Source organism: Rhineura floridana, chromosome 14 (genome assembly GCF_030035675.1).
Source record: "Rhineura floridana isolate rRhiFlo1 chromosome 14, rRhiFlo1.hap2, whole genome shotgun sequence".
Classification (NCBI taxonomy): Eukaryota; Metazoa; Chordata; class Lepidosauria; order Squamata; family Rhineuridae; genus Rhineura; species Rhineura floridana.
Genome location: NC_084493.1, coordinates 1,142,464 through 1,162,927, shown reverse-complemented (window position 1 = coordinate 1,162,927; position 20,464 = coordinate 1,142,464). Strand labels below are relative to the sequence as shown.

Below are 20,464 nucleotides of genomic sequence, written 5' to 3'. Positions count from 1 at the left end.
ACTCCAAGTTCTGCACGCGTTGTACTTTTTTTTTTTAACGTAGACCAATGGTGCAGCAGCATAGCTCAGCTTTTCATGCGCTTTGTCATAAAAGCACCAAATTTACACCATTTGTGGACTAATACATAGTGATCCTTTTCAGATGTTGGGTCACCTGTGTGTGCCTGCACAGCCAGTTGAACTAACTTTTCTGTTTGAGCTCACAACATCTGTGCTGAACAACATCGTTCCAGATTGTCAGACTTAATTGCTGGAGCATTCTCCATCTCAAGATCCCAGCGCAGCGTGTGTGGAATGCTAGCCTTTTTGCAGCCCTTCTGACATCTGGGAAGCTTCAGGGAACATCATCAAGAGGGGCTCATACAGTCCATCATCCATGTGAATCTAGCCAGAGCTTGTTGAGGAAGGAAGGGCAGGCCTTGGAAGCAGCGTCTGGCCCCAAGCACGATCACCATGGTAGACTGCCCTCTCTTTGCATGCTCATCAAGAAATCTCACCTTGGAGGAATTCATTCGGCAGCGTCCCTCTTTGTGTCTGGGTCCTTTCTGGCCTTGTCCACATCAGCACAGGGGCTTGTTTGGTTGCACAGCAGTTTGACAAACTATACATAGTTTCCTCTGGAAGGTTCCATGGGCACCGGCCAATCTTAGCAATCCATCAACTAAGCTCTGGCAGGGTATTCCACATGGCCCAGGATATATTTCCTTGGCCAGCAAATGTGGATACACTATCGTCGTTCTGTTAAATTTCTGAAACGTTGAAAGGGCATGTGATTTCTTTGGCAGGCAGATATTTCTTGAGCAGCCAAGTAAAGGATACTTCCCCCCCCCCAACTCGCATCAACTGGAAGTGTCTGTGCCACCCCTACAGACAACAGCACAATATCCATACAGATGAGTATCTTGGTGATGCCCATGATCTTTGGCATCTACTCTATGGATTCATCCATGGTTGCATGGGGAACATTAGAACGTAAGAGACCGCTGGATCAGGGCAATGGCCCATCTAGTCCAGCATCCTGTTCTCACAGTGGCCAACCAGTTGTCCATGGGAAGCCTGCAAGCAGGACTTGAGTACAAAGATCAAATCAAATCTAATCAAATTTTATTATGTGGTCATAGACCCAATATACAATTGATTATACAGGTAAGTTCGGAAGGTCAAGAGTGCAAAGAGCACTCTCCCCTCCTGCAGTTTCCAGCAACTGGTATTTGGAAGCACGCTGCCTGCAACTGTGGAGGCAGAGCAGAGCCATTGTGGCTGGCAGCGGAGTGACTATCACTATGTGATGGTGTCCTAGGTTCCTGCTCCCTTTCTGCGACAAGTTCCTTGACTGGACTGAGAGCCCTTAAGAGGAAGCTGAGTAGCTCTCGCATATTGTAGTCCACGCAAGGGAGGTCTTTCCAGTTTTCTGGGCCAGAGATGCTTTGTGGGCATCCTCATTAAATGCATTGGCAATGGCAGCACTCAGTACCCGATGGATGGCAGCTCCATCAGTGATGGCACATGTAATGCTGGGTGGCTCTGAAAGATCTGGGGGCTTCATCAGGTCACTCCTGGCCCCTGGCCCAGCTTCCCTTCCTTGGACATAATGGGAGGAAGACATACCTGGTTTTTATGTTTGAAGGAATCGTTGAGACTCCCATCCTGGGTCTGGCAGCTAAAATATAGCTGCAAAAAGAGTGCTGCATCGTTTTTCATTAAAATATGTTCTGTCTTGCTCAGTCAGCTGTGCACCTGCGTACATATGCGATACTGTATGCCCTAGCACCTGAAGCTGACCACTGTGTATCATCCCCTCACAAATGGTGTAAAGAAAGAAAGAGGGGAGAAACTGGCGCTTTTCTGACCAAGCGCCAGAGGGTCTGGCTACACCACCGCACTCAGTGTGTTCCCTTTGCCTTTTTCTTCTTTTTTCCTGCTGTAGGTTCATTTTCTCAGTTCCTGTTCAGGCTGCCATTCGCCCTGACCTCCCTGTCCCTGTCCAGCCTTTTTCAGCACTGCTACTGCCACAGAATTTAAATAGCTTTCTTCTTCTTCTACTACTTCTTCTACTACTACTACCTAGGAGAGATAACTTATGGGGAAAAGGACTTCTGGAATTGGGCTGGAGAGAAGGCAATACTTTCTCTTCCCCTGTGGTCAGTTGGAGGATGCGCTATGACCAAAGTGTCATTTGTATGTACAGGGCAAAAGCAAACTCTGAATCCAGCAGAGGAGAGCCAAGTGTTCCTGCAGCTGGCCAAACTGTGCCCGGACCACACTTTGGTTGGCATGAAGCTCCTGGATAAAATTTCATCTGTGCCACGCGGGGAACTTGTCTGCAGTAAGTTGGTGATGGACAGGCAGGGGATGGTCCTTGTGGGTCGGTGATTAATGTCCAGTAACATCTCACTTGCATGCTGTGTGATTGCAATCCCAAGCATGCTCACTTGAATGCAGACCTCATCAAAGTCCTTGGGACTTTGCTTCTAAGTAAACATGGACAGGATTTGGCAAGTGGAGCGTTCTCATGTCTTGTCTTCTGTCTGCTGTCTTTGCATGGTGTACATCTGGGAAATACACCACCACGATCATGGCAATTGTTTCCAGCAAGTGGGAGCTCTAGTCATGGAGGACTTTGGCTGCATGCTGCAATTCTCCATGCATCTTGATAGCAGTCTGGGTTTATTGCTGGAGCCTTTCATAATGTGAGAGTGTCTCTGATGTCTGCCTCAGTGTCCTCAGAAACTGGAAAATGGGTTTGTCTCTGAGCAGCTGTGGAGCCTTTTGCCTTCTACAGCTGTTGCTTCCCCCCAGCATCTGTGTGAGTGACTGTTGCTCTTCCCATTTGAAAGGTGAGGAAATGGCTGCTGCCCAGTCTTTGACAAGAGAGGGGCTTGAAGGTGGGTGTCCCATTGGTCTCCCCTGAGAGCACCTGTAAGGAACATGCTTGCTGATGGAAGTCCCCTCTCCTTCCTTAGCTACAGAGCTGCTGATTGTAGCCCACAACTGCTTCAGCTTGACGTGCCACATGGAAGGGATCATTCGTGTCCTTCAAGCTGCCCGGCTGTTCACGGATGAACATTTGGCACCCAGCGAAGAGTATGGTCTCATGGTACGTAACTGCTGCAGAGTTGCCCCATTGGGGGGGATATTAGCTGGGTGCAGACACCCTGCCTCTCGAGGCCTTGGGAGGCTCCTGCCAATTCCAGGGCATCCCCTCGCAGGGTGGCCGGTGCTCTGATGCAAACGTTGCCTCCAATGCCATCTGTGCCGATTTATGTTATCAAGCAGCACACGGCTTCTCTTGTTGCAAGAAGCAGCCCCGTCCCTCTGGGCATGGGCAGCCTTAATTGGCAAAAGAGGGGCGGCAAGTGGCTTTCTCCTGCTCTTGTCGGACAGCTGCCCTTGTTTCCTCCAGGCCATCCATTAATTTCTTCCACTGCTGGGTTTCTAAGCTGACACAGTTCTTGCACTCAGTGTCCATCCTGTCTGGAATCTAGTTGAAATTCAAGAAATTGCTGACTAGTGATGTTCCACAGGCTGCAGTTCTGCTCTGTCCGGAGGGGTGTGGATGTCCTGCCCCCTGTCTTTTTCTACCACATGGCTATTGTAATCCCAGCAGGCGTGATCATGTTTAGTGAAGCCTGCCCCCCCCTCTCTCCCCCCCCCAGGTTCGACTTCTCATTGGTATTGGCAGATATAATGAGATGACATACATCTTTGACCTGCTACATGAGAAGCATTACTTTGAGGTGCTAATGAGGAAGAAGCTGGATCCGGTAGGTGCGGGAGACAAAAAATGACCTTTCCCCTGTCCAAGAGTTCCTGCCGTTCCATCAAAGGGACAATAGCTGGGCTTCCAGTATCAACATGTCTGAGTCTGAAACCTGAATGTTCAGCAGGAAGTTGTTGAGGCTCAGGCTCTCCCTCTCTGACTGCCACTGCGTGGTGATTATCATCATGAGTGGCCCAAGGGAGCGAGATGGAGGCCAAAATGTGTCTTGGTTTTAGGTTCCAAAGGCTAGCTTGGGGCAGGCTGCAGTTGTATGCAGCTGAAAGTATTTCTCCATCTGAAGGCTCAGTCTTCCCGTTACCTTCTTACAAAATAGTCACCCCAGACATTGCATCCCCACTCCTGAATGTTCATGCTATGCCAAAACCATAAAGTCCTTCAGTCATGTCCCCTGAAGGGGCAGTTTTTACCCACTAGTTGCAATGAAGCCCTTATTCTCCTTAACACACAACTGTGGCTCTTGCTCTGTTCAGTCCTCTTCCACTTGTGCTTTGAATGGGGACATGCTCAGTGATCACATGCCTGAGAACCGTGGCTGGCACTGTTCTCAGAGGCAGGCTTTGCAGACTCGCCTTCCCTAACGTACTCCCTGTTTGGCAGAACGGGACTCTCAAGACGGCTCTGCTGGATTACATCAAGCGCTGCCGGCCAGGAGACAGTGAGAAACATAACATGATTGCGCTGTGCTTCAGCATGTGCCGAGAGATTGGGGAGAACCACGAGGCAGCAGCCAACATCCAGCTGAAGCTCATTGAATCTCAGCCTTGGGGTAAGATGCCAGAGGCTGTGACAGGTCTGAAGAGTTCTCCCCTGGAATGAAAAGGGCATCCAGAGAAGGACCTTGCCTCCCATTTGCCAGGGTCTTGCAGAGACTCCCAGCTTTCACTGCAGAGAGTCACCTTCTCCGTGTTCATCTTGCTTCCCCTGAGGGAAGTGTACAGGCTTAGGGAGCAAAACTAACAACGTACGCCTCTCTCCTCCCTCTCTTTTTGTCTCCTCATTTAGCCAGTCAAGGCTTGGAAACTTTTGGCTGAGTTTACAGGTGTCTTGGGCCAATGCTAGCAAAAAGAGCAGAGAGGTGGGCAAGACTTCTCTTCAGCTTGCTGAAGCATTGTGGCAGCAGCAGCAGGAGGAAACCCTTCAGCAGTCAGCTGTGTTCCCATCTTGCTAGCGGCTGAGACCCAGTTGATGCACCTTCACAGAGTATTGCTAAGAATGGGAAAGAGCACAGTTTGGCAGGCAGGCAGGCAGGCACCCTCACATGCATGGCAGCCACTTGGACAGCACAACCACAGGTGACTGTCCACTCCAGGAAGCCTCTGGGGGCTGTATAAAGGGGTTGCAGGTTCCCTTTTGTGGGGTGAGGCCCAGCTCTCCTGGCTCAGTGAGGAGGGATTTGTTGTGAGCTCAGAAAGAGATGGCTGAAGTTAATTTTGATGCCAATAGAGATCTGTTGAAGCCCTTGTCACGCTGTGGAATAGCGAGGCACGTCCAGCTCTTGACATGGTTGCCCCCAAGTGTCCTCTCCAGCATTGTGGAGCCCAGTTTGCACTTTGGTATACCAGTGAGGTTACAACAATTTAAGAACAACCAAAGATCCCCAAATAGGGTGGGTTTAGAGCACCCTACCTAGCAAGGTTCACAGGACCTTATGATAAGGCAGAAAGGAAACAGAGCAGAATTCCATTCCCTTGATGAAGAATTCTGTGAAACATGAAAGTATTCATAGCCCTAAGTTGATCAAATAAAAGACATAATTTACCCACTTGGTATCTTCTATCATTTGGGTCCTTGCTGAGTCGCCTTAATTAGCTTGTCTGAAACATCTTTGGTTCACCTGCTGCCTCCTCTTTTATCGCTTGGCCCCTGACCCAGAGCAGGCAACATCCCTGCCTGTCCTGCCATGCAGTCAAAGCCTCTCTCTTTCCCAGCGGAATGCCTTCAGGACGTGCCAACCCTGAAGAAGCTCCTGATGAAAGCCCTGACCCTCTACATCGATGCTGCAGAAAGCTATTCCAAGGTAAACTAAGCTAAGGTTGAAACGTGAGTTGCAGAGACTCTTCGGTGTTTGCTTTGTCGGTCATTGTTTCCTCTGGAGTCATAGTTGTGGCATTAACCATGTGAGAAAAGGACTGTGAGCAACAAGTAGCTGTGGGCGGGGGGGGTGCAGTTGCAGCCGCTCGGCTTCTTCTTGCTTCGCTGACCCCCTCCTCTCCCTCTTCTTAGGACTTCTGTGTGCGCCAGTCTTTGCGCTGCAACCGGCTGACAAAGCTCATCACCCTGCAGCTCCACTTCCTGAACAGCAGGCACAGCACCAAGCTGATCAGTCTGAGCAGGAAGAGCCTGCTGGAGTGCATCCTGTCCTTACCCAGGTTCTACCAGGTGAGGAGAAAGAGGTGGGCACAGGAAGAGCCACCCTGAGGAAACAGGCCAAAGGGGGGCCATCTAGTCCACCTGCCTGTTCTCAAGATGTGTCCTGGAATCCCACAAGCCAGACGTGAGGGCATCGGCACTCTCCCCCCGTGAGCTCCCCACCAGCTGGTATTAAAAGCCACACTGCCTCCCACGGTGGAGATAGAACACAGCCATCATGGCTCGTAGCCATTGATTACTCCATGTATTTCTCTAACCCCCTTTTGTAGCCATCTAAGCTGGTGGCCATCTCTACATCTTGTGGGAGTGATGAGCGGAAGGAAGGAGGACTTCCTTTTCCTTGTCCTGAATCTTGCAACATCAGCTTCATTGGAGGGCCCCAAGTTCTAGTATTATGAGAGAAGGAAGAAAAACATCTGCCTACTTTCTCCAGACCATGCATAAATTTATGTACGTCTATCACATCCCGCATTACTCTCCTGTTTTCTAAACTAAAAAGCCCAAATGGTGTCACTTTTCCTTATAGGAGAGTTGTTCCACCACCTTGATCAGTTTGGTTGTCTGAACCTTTTCCAGCTTTAGAATAATATTTTTGGGGTGAGGTGACCAGCACTGTACACAGTGTTCCAATTGGTCTTTCAACATCTGGAATTGCTTACAGATGCTGGGCCCTGAGTATTTCTCCTTGCGGTATTAGAAGGAAGCTTCATTTGGGGGCCTGTTACAGGCACAAGACATTCTGCATCTTGTCAGATGACTGCTTTCCTCTTTTTTCGGAGAGCCTGGCTCCATGTTGCATTCTGTGTGAAAAGTAGCCAGGTTCTGGCTGTGAAGAATTCTGAAGGTGCCCTCGTCTGACACTCAAGAAAAGCTTTGAAGGTCTTTGTTCTGACAACATGCTGACAGAGAAGGAACCATGGTGGCCAACATCACTTGTTACCTCACTCCGCTATTGAGAAGCAGGAGGAATTAGCTGAGTAGGGTAACGAGAAATTTCTGTTGTCCCTTCTCTCCAAGACTTCCACACTTCTCAACAGTCATGCGTGACTGCTTTTTCATGTGGTGAATGTTAATATACAGCCAAGGGCTCAGGGGCCATTAAGAGCCTCAGAGGCCATAGTCCTTTTGATGGAAAGGGACTGTGTGCATTCCTAGTATGTTGATGTCAGCGGGCATTTCTCTTCTCTCTCTCCCCCTCCCTCCCCCCAAATTTCCAGGCTGCAATTGTGGCTGAGGCCTATGACTTTGTCCCAGACTGGGCAGAGGTTCTGTATCAGCACGTGATAGTGAAAGGTGACTTCAGCTACCTGGAGGAGTACAAGCAGCGTGGCCTGCTCAAGACCAGCACCTTTGAGGAAATTGCCCGGAAGTGAGTCCTTCTCTCTACAGCCAAGTGAACTGTTTGCAGCCTGGTTCTCCAGGGGGAAGACAGTCTCACTCTGTGGCTTCAGCTCTTCAGTATGTATGTGCTGAAAGAAGATAGCTTTCTTTCCACAGGACACCTTTGCTGGATTTGTTGCAAGTGCACCATCTTTCTCTCCTGGGTTGAAGAAATGGGGAGTTGAAGGACAGAAGCAGGATCCTGTCACAGGAGGTGGGACTTCGGGTTAACAATGTGATCTTCTCTTCCAGGTTCAAGAAGCACACAGGCAACGAGCCTGCTCTGAAAAACCTGAAGAAGCTGTTGACCTACTGTGATGATATCTATGTGTATTACAAGCTGGCTTATGACAACCACTTCTACGACGTAGTGAACATGCTTCTAAAAGATGCTCAGACAGGTTGTTGTCTGAATGACTTGCTGGCAAATTAGAATGTGCTTGGGAGAAGAATCAGAGCCACAACTGATGTTGTGGGATCTCATCAGAACAGAAGGCAGCTTGTGTGTAAGTCGTTAAGATTTGTTTCAGTATCTGAAATGTGCAAGACAAGGCATTACAGCATTGTTTCAGATTCACCAACTGTGTGAAACTGAAGAGGAATATTAACCTCAGGGTTAGTTTCCCATTAATACTGACTATTGTAGTCAAAACTGACCAAAAACATCATCATTTGGCAAGAGCTTCTCACTCTAGGGATCCTTCTGCTAAAGCCAGAGGTTGCCTCCAGGTCTACCGCATGTTGGAAAACGACATCAGTTCTTGCAGCTCTGCAACTGAGCTTCTGGGTTACGAAACGATGGGGCATGCTTTCTTTTCAGTAACCTTCCCCCCCCCCCATGCATATTGCTGGAGGATAAGAGTATTGGAAGACTATTTGCTGTATAAAAATAACATGTACAGATCTGATCTCGCATGTGTTAAAGGATAAACTTCGCTGTACCTGTTTTCCCTGGCTATAATTTAACATTCTCAAAATATTTCAGGTACAAATAAGCCAAGTGTCATAGAAACCAGCAGGCGCTATCCAGGAGTCCAACTCCAGTTCATGAGCAACTCTCATTTCTATGCAGCTGTTCCTAAAAAACTGCTTCCTCAGGTCTGCCTAAATGCTGGGTAGTGTGTTTTCTTTTAGAACAGAACGTAACCAACAACAGTGGCACTCCGATAGTGGACTTGGTGCAATAGTCACTTCGACTGCAGGGAAATTGTCTTCCAAAATTTTTGTTACTAACTTTTGCTTCATGTCTGTGTTTGTATACCAGCAAGTCACCAGTATAGCTATGAGATGCAGCACTCTTTACTTGTATGAAATCCACAGAGTTACAAAGCTGCTGATTGGCTGGGGTATACAGAGAGAGGAAAAGCAAAAGGAGCCCGTTTGGGGAAAGGTTCCCCACCTGGCTACAATTAGAATCTCTTTGTAGCAAGCAGTTGTGTGCAGCTGAGTGCCTAGAACAGGAAGGAAAGTTCAACTTGCCATGTACAGTAGGGCCCCGCTTTACGGCAGCTTTCGTTTTCCTTTTTAAAGGGTTTCCCCCCCCTTTTGTGATGTTTTGCGCTGTTTTCACACGACGCGGCCCATTCAAGTCAATGGGGTTCTGCTTTACAGCGTTTTCCGCTTTACGGCGGGGATCCGGAACGGAACCCGCCGTATAAGCAGGGCCCTACTGTATTTTTATTTTGACATGTCAGGAGCAGGATAGCCACAAGCAGTTATCAGTCTGAGTTAGAAACACTGTCCTTAAGAGTGCTATCAAAGGATGTTGCAGTAGAGATGTCTTAGTCAATCTTGTAATGATTCCTAAAGGTACCAGCTACAAGAGGCCCTTTATATCTAGTCTTGCTCCTAGGAAGCCACAGCTGATATTGTAGAGCATCTCACCAAGGTAAACCTGTAAGCCTCTTTCTGTCATGTGAAGGAGAGAGTTTTGACATCTGTGGTTGAAAACAGTTTTGACTACCTGTATCACCCTGGCATGCATGCATGCATTCCTTAGACACCCAGTTAGTGAGGCCTGAAGTGTGGAAAGCTGCACTTCATCCTGCCTTAAACACCAGATGTTACCCTCTGAGAAATTAGTGTATTTAACCTTTTACCCAAAGATTGATTGAGGAGGGGGCAGTGAAGGCGAGCTTTTTGCCTTCCTGTCTGCTGAGTGCACATGCTTAAGACTAAGACTGGCCTGAATAGACAGGCCTACAACAGGCTTGTGCACAGCCACTTACCCACTCCCTAGTGCCAATTAAGAGTCTTCCAAGTAACCAGGTAGAAATGTTTAGCCAAAAGATGTGGACTATTTTAACCAGGCAAGTAAGGAGAATCCTGTGGGCTTCTGGACATCTTTGCAAAGCTGCCCTAGTGCAAGCTGTCTTGGTTTAGCTGATCCGCTAGGTAAGTTGGAGGAAGCTGGCAGAGGATGGCCTTGAAAAGGTTGTATGGGAAACTGCTAAGGGCCTTAAAAGCTAAAGTAGCTCCTGCAGGCATCAGCAGTGGTCAGGGCCAGCCAGCAAGTTGCTAGAGGAGAGCCAGATCACTCTTACCAGAGGTCTGAACTAATCATTTGAAATGGGCTGCTCCTCCCCCCCCCGTTTTGGTTTTTCTCTTACCTGCATGAAATTAGGCTGAATGCTAAGGGTTCCCCAGCCTTGCCTGGAGAATTTTCCTGATCCTGCCCCAAGAATTTAAGAAGCCTGCTGGATGAGGGCCAAGGAGACAGGATACTTCATCCTGTAACTGGGTGGGACCTTTTCTCTGCCCCAGCATGCACCTTATCTACAGCAAGCCTGCCTGGCTGTTCTCCAAAGAGCCATCTCCAGATGGAACTCACCATAAGTGAAGGGGGGGGGTGATAAATAGAATATACACATTGCTGTAGGAGAGCACAGCTGCTGCAACAACCCTGCATACCTCCCTGTTCAACGCACCATCCACCTGGATACCCTCAAAGGGTAGCTCTCGTGGGACTGGGGAGTTGCTGGAGAACTTCTCTTGCATCGGCCACAAAGACTGTGGACTGTGTTTCATAAAAACTGTTAAGTCTTAAGGTGGCACAAAATCTTGCAATCTCTGGTGAATACCCTGCTGTGTTTTAACCCCACTGCAGCAGTAAGTCTAGTCCATGGTGGAAGTACAACCAGACCAAGGCTCTCAGTCCTCACAATAGTGATTTTATTAAATTAGTTGCTCTTATAAAACATTGCAGATGTCATAATTGTTAACATAACAATTTACCCAACTGTCATAACTGTTGCAGTTTGCTAAGCAGGATTCCTGTAAATGAAAAAAAAACAGCAAGGTCTTGTGAGAGCTCGACTACAGCCACCAAATCCTGGCGATAAAGAATTCTCCCAAAGAGTCAGAAAAAAGTGTATAAACTAAACTGCTTAGACTTGAGCCACAAGTTTCCCCCCCAATGCAACAGAACCAGCGTGTGTTCTGACCCAAAGAAAGGGATCATTTGCTGCTTTCAAGCTCTGAAGTTGGGAATTTCATAGATGCATTCCAAGTGCAGAATCCCCCCTCAGGCCATTTGCCAATTTAATGAAACACCTCAAGCTCTAATTTAATAGCTAAAAGCCATTTTTAATACTAAATACACACCATGCCCCTAGCTGCAAACTGCTTTTGTTGCCTGGGTAGTCAGTGGAAGAGAGACAGTTAAGGCTGTTATGACTAAACTCTGCTGGTAATAATACAATTTTGGCCTTGTTGAAATTAATTCCCAATTCGGTGCTGCTTCTGCTGCTATGAAGTAAAACATTAACAAAGTCCCATTATTTCCTATGATTGAATAAGCAATTGAGCCTCATAATTTTACTCCCATGGCCTCAAAGATGGGCACCCAACGCTTTAGCAGCGAGTGTCGTCGACAGGCTGACCCAACAGCACAAAGATACTTTTTGATTGTAGCATTTGGCAGGATTTAAAGGAAAGAAGTTGTGCTACACATTTAAGGGATTATGGGCAACAGAAAGACACAGACGGGAGGAGAAACATCACATGAAGTCTTCAAAGTCTTGTACGTAGCCCCCATCATAACCACCATAGTCTGCCAGGTCGTCTTTCATAGTCGCTTTTAAACCTCCTCCAGGCACCACTCCTTTTTTCTTCTTTTTGGCTTTACTTTGCTGGAGGAAAGACAGAAGAAGCCCTGGTTCAGAAAGGGATACACGAAGCCTGGTCGTCCCCATCCTCCCAACCCTGGTTAGACAACGTAAACAGAATACAAAGGAAGAACAGAAAGGCCGCCACCTGACATTTCTTTCATGGAGACGGAGGGAACATTTATTCTGCACTGAAATACAGAATATTCTCTCATCCCTTGATAATTTGGGCATTGTTTTTTATCAGGAAGTTGTATGCATTAAATCAGGCAACCAGAATTGGGAAATTTAACATGTTAGCCCTGCAATCTCCAAAGTGTGCATAGTAAGAGCAAGGGAGATGGCACAGAAATCTACCATTGGTACCTCCATTTGGTTTAGAGGAATTTCTCCCAAACTGGCACGCTCCAGATGTTTTCGACTGCAGCTCCCATAAATCCTGACCAATGGTCAGCCTGACTAGGGCTGAGGGGGCACTTAGTCCAAAACATCTGAAGGATGCCAGGTTGGGGAAGGGCTGGGATACACACGTGCCAGGTTTAAGGAAAAAGTAATCAGCAAAGGCACTATTAACACCTAAAGAAGTCCAGAATAATTTAGAGGACACCCATTTTCAGGATTGACTCTAACAGAAAATATATCCAAGACCCACCTTCTCTTGTTTTTGCTTCTCGCTGCATAGCACTGTCAAGGAATTTGTGACCTTTTTCAAGTCATCAACTTCCACTAAATTGGAAATAAAAGCACAGTAGGGAAGGTCATTTAGATGGTTTTCCATAACATATTTTGCATTAACCCTTCAAATGCTCAAAGGAATGACTGGATCCCAGTTTGTTTACTAAAACCAAATACAGATTTCCTGTTTACAAAATAAGTGTGTCATTTCAGAGCTCCACAGAAAACCACTTTTAGAAAAATGCTTCAAGCTGAATGGAAAGGAAGCTAAGGGAAGAGCTACAGCCTACTAGCAAAGAGTGTATGTTTAGATGAATTTACGCATTCAGAAGGCGGCCTCAGGTTCAGCCACTGCCACCTCCAGGTTACAAACTGCAGAGCTGAGAAAGACCTGCCACAGAATATGAAGAACGTCTACCAAGCAGGGTAGACTACGCCTGGGTTACTGTCCAATTCCAGGTAAAGGTGGCTCTTCCTTTCCAGCTACTGTTTATAAGGGGAAAGAGAGAACATGAAGTTAACAGTTGCTCACGCTGTCTCATGTGAGCTCTGAAAGAAAATCTGTGGTCCAGGTCAGGTCTCCCTGGTGCTGTGATATCTGGAGAGCAAAGGGCCTATGGCGACACCCCAATCATAGCAAGTATTGCAGGTGGTCCATTAAAGAAAAAAATCCCCAAGCCACAGCAGGGAAATATCTTGATTGGGACTCACTAGAATGTCACAAGGAGTGAGCAAAGGTTTCAAGTTTCTGTTGAATGTTCGGCAAAACAGAGTAAAAGGGAAGCAGAAGGAAAACGAGCTGACCACAGATGAAAAAGTGCAAAGTTCTGCAGTTTGTAACAGTCTCAGAATAGTGCGCAGGAGGCATGGTGCGGACTTCAGAGCATTAGCTCAACCCCATCTGTCAACCCAGCTTCTCACAATGGATTACCATTTTATCTTCACACATAAGAGGAGCAGAGTACAAATAATGCCATTCTATGAAATACATACTTACATGAAATACATACATCTCGAACTAACGTTTCCAAAAAGCCAGCATAATACAGGGATTTCTCATACTGTGTTATTTTCTCTTTTAACAATTTCCCGAACTCCGTGAAGTCATCTTTTGAAGATGGATTCATGGCATCTATTCCAAATGTGTTGTTTACGCCTGTAGAAAGGCAGGGAAGCAGTAAGAGCAACTAGTTGGCCAAAGAATTAGAGCTTATATTTGTGGGTCACTCTGAAGGAGCATGGGTCATCGTCTCCCTTTCACTTCTGTTGTCAAATATTATGCTCTCTGATTCCCCAGAATGTGACAAGCAGTAGATACACTTGTACTTCTAATCATGCCACCACAGCAGGGTCTTGCCTAGAGTCCAACACCGTCACACTTACCGAAGGTTTCTTTTGCTAATTCAAGGTCTGCCTCTTCTTGCAATTTCTGCAGCCGTAGTTTGTCTGCTAGCTGTTCTTCTGGTGCAAGTTCATTAGACTCTTCTGATTCCTCTAACTTAAAAAAGGTACAAAAATCAGGATCATTATGCAGCAACTCCTAATCAACGCTAAACTAAGATAAAAGGCAACACAGGTTTTACAAGCTTCAAATGTATACAGATGAATAAACAATGGGGGGATATTTTACATCTTTCCCTGATGTCCTTACACAAACATGTCTTCTGAAAGAATTTCCACCACTGAGCTGAGCATGCAAAAGTTTCACAAACAAACAGATATAACTCTTCCTTTATTCCATTATATATAGATAGTAATTCTCCAGTAAAACTAAGATTTAACTTAATTCTTTTTTTGCAATTACAGTTTACATGTACTTTTTATTATATTTACTGGACTGCCAGTCAGATAGAACAACCCAAACTCCAGCAGCGAGATCATCCCCTAGAGGAGTAATGTCCACTCACGGAGTTGGAAGGTTCCTCCCTGAGCTAACCTCAACCAGTGGTCTATGTACAAGCAGCTGACTGACGTGGGACAGCTACACACGTGGCAATCCACTCAAATCTAAAACAACTGGAGAAGCTCACTGTGACAACACTGTCCAAAGCCAGAACATCCAGACAAAGAGCTCACTATTTGGACAAAGCTGGCCTTTGGAAACTAGACAAAGCGGTTCCCACTCCCAAACGCTTTGACACCCTTGTTCTTAAGAGGCGGCTCCTGGGGCTTGCTCCTGAATGGCAAAATTAAACCAAGGCACCGAGTTTCCCTTGGTGCGCAAAGAAGCAGGAGTGCTACACCTATCTCAGAAATGCCTTACCCTTTTTTTAATCTCCTCTTGCTTTTTCTTCTGCAGTTTTTCCCTCTCTTTTATTTTTTCTGCTATTTTCTTCTTTTCTGAAACTTTGGGTTCTGTGAACAGTGCACAACAATTTTTATTTATTTTTAAGCACTAAGGATTCAGAACAAGACCTCTGCCAAGCCACATCCAATCCACAGGCATCCAAACCCATCTGCAGGAGAAACACACCAAGTTGCCCAAGCCACAACCAGGCCTCTCCTGCTCCACAAAGGGGCCCAAATCCTCACCCCTGCCATCATTTCTCACCTGTCTTTACCTCTGCCTCCTTTTCTTCTTCCTCTTCCTCATCATCCCAATTATCCTAGAGAAAAAAAAGCAAGCAGGACCAGTTATCAGCATTCACCCCTGGCAGTGCTGTGGCCTGGCTCTAACGCTCTGGTTCCTCATACAAAATAATTCAATACACTCTTTGAAATTGAAGTTGACTATTTAATTCTACTTTGTTGCTTCCACCCTGGGACTGAGGTGAGACTAAACTAAGGCCCTGCTCAATCAGCCTCTAGCTTCCTTTATGGCTCACTTGGGATTCACTCAACATTGTTTTCCAAGGAATACAAAACAAAGACACTTCTCCAGGAAAGAGGCATCAGTGTGAATGTTAAAGCCAGACATCAGCTGCTCCAGCTATTTTTACCAAAAGTATCAGCATCCTTGAGAAACTCCAACTGCTGCAAGCCGGCATCTTGCAGAGACTCTACAGGACAAAGGTGCTTCCTGCCTTGAAAATTTACAACAAAGCTTCAGGCTTAAATTACTAACTCCAAGAAACATACTTTAATTACATGCGTAAGTGAAACCACCGAAGACAAGGCATGGAAAGGGGAGGTCACAGGAGTTCTGCCTGGAGATGAACCTCCAATACCGTGCCTTGGCAGAGCACCTTTCCTCTTCGCACTGCTAGATCACCTGCCCTCACACGCGCACACCCACACTATGGCTAGTCAGTTGCAGCCTACAAGAAGAACCAGCTTCTCTGTCTGGAAGTTCTCATCTGCTGCAGGCAGGCAAAGGTGTGGCTATTTACACCACCAAGAACCCATAATCAACAGCATTCATTAGCAGATGTTACTCCTCTCTGTACCCTTGAAAAACTCTCTCTGGGTAGGGACCAACTTACCTTTTGCAAAGTGCTTCTCTTACAAAATATACATGTGTCAACTGATATTTGAAATACATGCCCATGAAACAGAGCACGGCTATTTTTACCCACAAAGCTTATATCGCTCAGATCAGGCAGTTGCTCATCTCCCACATCAGCAGAAGCAAAGTTCTAGAGTAAACTGGATGTACCTAACCCTATTCTAGGGACTGGCCACTCTGCTGCTATAGTTTAGCATCTCAGTAGCAGCTGGGCAAACAGCCACACCCTCCATCTTGCTTGACAAACTTTGACAGGACTGATAAGGGTGGAGCTGAGCACATGGCAAACCAAAGGCCATCCCCAAGTCCATTTGCTCTCTTGACACTACACTACTGTAGCCACAGAAAACCAAGGCATAAATCCAGCAACTGACGATAGCTACTCAAACTCCGAGAATATTATGATCGCTGTAGAAATAAACTATGTCCTCATTCTGAAATAATCTGGCAAGGTAGTTGCGCCAGACAAAGCTGAGAAAGCCAGCTACCACAGCAGAAGAGACTCAGTCATGAACCACCAACACAGTTATTAATGTATACTCTGCTCCCATCAAAGCAGAAAAATTTGAAGGCACTTGTACCCCAAGATGACAGAGATGGACAATTTTACTGCATGACGTTCCCGGTTGTTTTAACAGAATAATGCATCAGAAACCCTCCTGTCATTAAGAATTTTGTGGTGGAGCCACAGCCACAATCTATTAAGCTCTTTGAGTCAACAGTCCTCTCAAACACTGCACATTCCCCCTACTTCCCACCCAGCCACTCACAGAAAGGGACCCTTGCCGAGCAAGTTTTACAGCATGACTTTGCTTCTTCTCCTTTCAAGAGGAAATCTGCAGAAGTCATAAAGAACTTTTGCATCATTCCTCTCCTTAAAGTACAAAAACCTGAAAGAGTATCCCAGTGCATCTCAAACTTGGGGGAAAAAAATTCAAGTTTTCAGGGCCAACCTTGTTCAGGAGGAAGGTTCCCCTAACTATAATTCCTAACTGCCCACCTGTTTCACTTGACCTGACCCCGGGGTGGCTCCTCTCCTCCCCCACTCTCGCCAAAATATCTAGTGAGTGGACACCGAGGCACCCCATCCTGGCCCAAGGAACCTGCCAGGGAGAATAATAGGCTGGGCCAGGAGAAGCAGCCAGGCTGGCGCACGACCTCTCTGGGGCCAAAAGGCACTCTGCCCTGGCCTGTGGCACCTGAGGGACGCGCCGTCAGGACCCCCCCCCCCCGCCCATTCCAGGGGCTAAGTTACTACCGTGTTCCCAACGTCGGATGTTAAACGGCTGTCGCCCGCCTCGGGCTCTCACCGTGCAGGGTGGGTCGTAAGGACACTTCTAACAGCGCTAATGCTGAGGGGTGCCCCCTCCGATAAAGTCGCCGCCCGTTCTGGCCCGGGAGACCAGCCGCCGCCTCCGCTCCGCAGGGGCGCACAGGCAGGTGGGCCGCGCCGGGGCCATCACCTGCAGGGCCAAGCCCTGCCTGGGAAAAACAGGCGGAGGCCGACCTCGGCGAGCCCGAGCTGGAGAAGCGCCCGCCGCCAGCCAGCGGGAGAAGGTCTTCGGGCCGCCGCCGCCGCGCTCAAGAGGGCCCGAAGGGGAGCGAGGGAGCCCGGCACCTGTTGGGCTGCCAGGCTGGCCGCCACATGGCAGGAGCGGAAGCGGCCGCGCGGCCTCCGCCCTCCGCCTGCGCTGTCAATAACCCTCCAGCCGCCCCCAAAGCCCCACGCGAAGGAGAAGCGGCGGCGGCGACAGCCCCGCGAGGGAGGCCCAGCCCGACATGCGGGAAGGAGGAGGGGGTCCCCGGCCAGCTGGCAGCCCCTTCGACGGAGACCCCCCCGGAGTCTCCATGGCGACCGGGCCTGCCACGGGGAGGGGACCGGGCCTGCCACGGGGAGGGGAGCGCGCCGCCGGCCCTGCGCGGCTGCCCACCTTGACGTCGTCGTCCTCGTCCTCGCCGGCCCACCGGTCCGCGGCCCCCACAGCCGGCGTGGGCAGGAGGCGCCCGGCCAGAGGGTCCGCCTCGGCCTCGGCCTCGAAGGTGTCCGCGTCTGTGGCGGGGAGAGAGGGGGGGGAGAGAGGGCGGCGTCAGAGGACGGGCCCGGCGCGGAGGGGCGGGGGAGGCGGGCGGGACGGCCGGACTCACCCCAGGAATCCGCCTCGGCCGCCATCTTGCTCGCTCGCTTAGGCCAGTCTGGCGCGCGGAGGGGGCAGACGGAGGAAGTCGCGCGGGGCATGCCGGGAGTGGGGAGGGGCTAAGGCAGCAGGCCGCCGACGCGGCGCAAGGGGCGGGGCTTCCTCCCTGTCCCCGCCTCCGAGAGCACAGAACTTCTAAAAGGGTGCGACTCGCACGCGGGGGACCAACTTCCGGTTCTCCTCTCCCTTTCCCGCCCACCGCGCGGCTCCTGGCAGCTGCCGCCGTTTGCGAGCCAGGACGGCAACGGGGGTGAGAGTAGGATTTCTGCAGAGGACCGCCCGGGCGCGCCTTTCCATTCATTTACTCACTCACTCACTCTTCGGCGCAAAACATGCCGCCGGAGCGATTTACAAATATCAAAGCAGCCGCTGCCTTCAGGCTTACAGTCGCGACACAAAAGGAAAAGGGAAGAAACCGGCCACAGGCGCTCTTTCTTTGCTACAGGATGCTCAGGATGGCCGCTGGAGTAGAAAGCGGGGCAGTGAAGCAGCGTGGCGTAGTGGTTAGAGTGCTGCTCTGAGATCCGGAGGACCCACCTTCAAATCCCCACTGGGTCATGAAGCTCACTGGGGGACCTCGGTTGTGAGGACAAAATGGAAAGAGGGAAAACTGTGTTTGTATGCCACCTTGAGCTCCTTGGAGAAAAGGTGGGATATAAATGTTATAAATAAAATGAACAAAAGGGTTCAAGGAAAGGAGGAGCCAAAAGCTGCTGGTGTTTCAGCAGAGTCAGCATCGCTCTCTCCTCTAAATCTCCTTAGGCTTTTTTTGCAACCTCATCATACATCTGACTCTTGTTCAGTTTGCGATCAACTACAGGCCTTAGATTATTATTTATTATATTTGCTGCTTACCACAAAACATTTGTCTGAATCGAGCGACTTACCTTTTTTTAAAAAAAGTATACAATACCAAATTTGAAATACATCAGAAGGTAAAATAACATTAACTAAAAGTGCTCATCCTGCAGTAACATAAAAAGGGCACATTCCACCCCACCCAACTTAGAGGTGAGCCCCAGTTAAGAGCAAAATGTCTGGGTGAATAGGAACGTCAACACCTGGAGCCTAAAGGTTGCTAGTGGTGAAGCTAGGTGCATCTCCTACGGGAGAGCATTCCAGTTGGGGAACCACCACAGAGAAGGCTGATCTTGTGTGGTCACCCTCTGCACCTCCCTTGGATGGCACACAGAAAGGGCCTCAGGTGACAAATGCAAATAAGTACAGGTAGGTTCATATGAGGAGAGGTGGTCCATAAGGTACTGGGGTCCTGAGCTGCATAAAGTTTGTAGGTCAAATCCAGCACCCCAGAAACTAACTGGAAGCCAATACAGTCAGGCCAGAATTAGTCTTATGTGATCAATCTTCCTACTTCCTGGCTCTGAATTCTGCACTAGCTGCAATTTCCAAACTGTCTTCAAAGGCAGCCCCGCATATGACACATTGCAGTATTCCAACCTAGAGGTTACCAGAGATCCTTTTCACACCGTGTGTATCCCAGCCCACATTTTGGGGGACAAAGAGAGTGCCAGTGTGGCTCCCAGAGAGCTGGTTTCAAATCCTCACTTAACCATGAAATTCTTAGAATATCCAGGTGGCAGGTGCAACCTTGACCCAACAAGTAAAAGTGCATTCTGCCACATTAAATGTTTGCTCTGAATTTCTGTGCTCTGGCAAAGATGGTTATACGAGCCTTGAGACTTTCCAACAGACAAAATTCTCACATTCAACTCTGCCGCCTCCTTGCCCAGCCCTAATCCTGTTAGCGTTGTATTGTTCAGACAAGACAACTGTGCCAAATCTGCAGAGATTCTGAAATGACTTTGCTCACTGATAAGGGATTTCTGTGGGATCTAGATTCAGCCACCTCGAAACATGTGTGTGTTTCAATCTGTGTTATCCATTCTGCAGGAGCAGGAGAATGCAGAATACGTTAGGCCTGCCCAGGACACTGTGACCAACGGGCAGATCAGTGAGCAAGCTCCAGGCTGTTGCTGAGCAGAAGTCTTGCCAAGTACAAGAGCTCCTGTTCCCCTCAAGTGCCTCTGAAAACCACAACAGCCAACAAAAAGCAGCTCATTGTTGGTAACAGCACAGATTTTGCCAGATGCCGTGTAGCAGCGTTTGCCAGCCTGGTGTCCTGTAGATGTTTTGAACTACAACACTCCTCAGTTTGGCTTGGATCCAGCTCCATTCAGGATGTCTGACTTTCTCTGCTTCTTTTTGCCATTTGGAGGGTTTGAGGTTCTCATATTCAGCTTGGTTCAGTGCAGCCTTCACCAGCCTGGGGCTGCCTGGAGTTGGTGGGAGTTGTAGTCCAAAACATCTGGAGGGCACCAGGTTGGCAAAAGTTGTGTGAGATTCTAACAAACAAAACCAGTTTGCCAACCCCGGTTAAAAAAATAATAAATACTCTGCTACACATAATATGCATCAATTAAATCTGCTTTCTTGGGAAGGATGGGATTACATCCAAGACAAGAAGACACAGCTTTGATATAAAGCTGCATTG

At 48.4% G+C, this 20,464-nt stretch overlaps 2 protein-coding genes across 5 annotated transcripts in view; one reads left to right on the top strand and one right to left on the bottom strand.

Annotated features, from left to right (window-relative positions):
• Positions 1-10,974, top strand: part of SPG11 (SPG11 vesicle trafficking associated, spatacsin) — a 42,506-nt gene extending 31,532 nt beyond the window's left edge. For 3 of the 4 annotated variants that reach the window (XM_061595655.1, XM_061595656.1, XM_061595653.1), the window contains 8 exons: positions 2,189-2,326; positions 2,964-3,097; positions 3,657-3,764; positions 4,379-4,547; positions 5,659-5,798; positions 6,005-6,160; positions 7,369-7,520; positions 7,784-10,974. In XM_061595655.1, the coding sequence (XP_061451639.1) occupies positions 2,189-2,326; positions 2,964-3,097; positions 3,657-3,764; positions 4,379-4,547; positions 5,659-5,798; positions 6,005-6,160; positions 7,369-7,520; positions 7,784-7,964 (1,178 nt within the window). In that variant the 3' untranslated portion in view covers positions 7,965-10,974. The remainder of the gene's footprint in view (positions 1-2,188; positions 2,327-2,963; positions 3,098-3,656; positions 3,765-4,378; positions 4,548-5,658; positions 5,799-6,004; positions 6,161-7,368; positions 7,521-7,783) is intronic. The other variant, XM_061595654.1, reaches the window with a different exon arrangement.
• Positions 10,680-18,017, bottom strand: EIF3J (eukaryotic translation initiation factor 3 subunit J). Its single transcript, XM_061595657.1, has 8 exons — positions 17,903-18,017; positions 17,689-17,807; positions 14,864-14,918; positions 14,576-14,667; positions 13,696-13,810; positions 13,310-13,468; positions 12,290-12,363; positions 10,680-11,661 (listed from the first exon to the last, which is right to left on the bottom strand). Exons 1-8 carry the CDS (start codon positions 17,991-17,993, stop codon positions 11,530-11,532), a joined length of 837 nt encoding a protein of 278 aa, XP_061451641.1. The 5' UTR covers positions 17,994-18,017; the 3' UTR covers positions 10,680-11,529.
• Between the last annotated feature and the right edge of the window lie 2,447 nt (positions 18,018-20,464).

Bases quoted from the DNA above. Each gene is read 5' to 3' on its own strand.
- EIF3J (XM_061595657.1), bottom strand. From the start codon at position 17,993: ATGCCCCGCGCGACTTCCTCCGTCTGCCCCCTCCGCGCGCCAGACTGG. The intron at 17,808-17,902 runs GTGAGTCCGGCC...TCCCCGCCACAG, and splicing joins GGCCGAGGCGGATTCCTGGG to ACGCGGACACCTTCGAGGCC. The intron at 13,811-14,575 runs GTAAGGCATTTC...ACCTTTTTTAAG, and splicing joins AAGAGGAGATTAAAAAAAGG to TTAGAGGAATCAGAAGAGTC.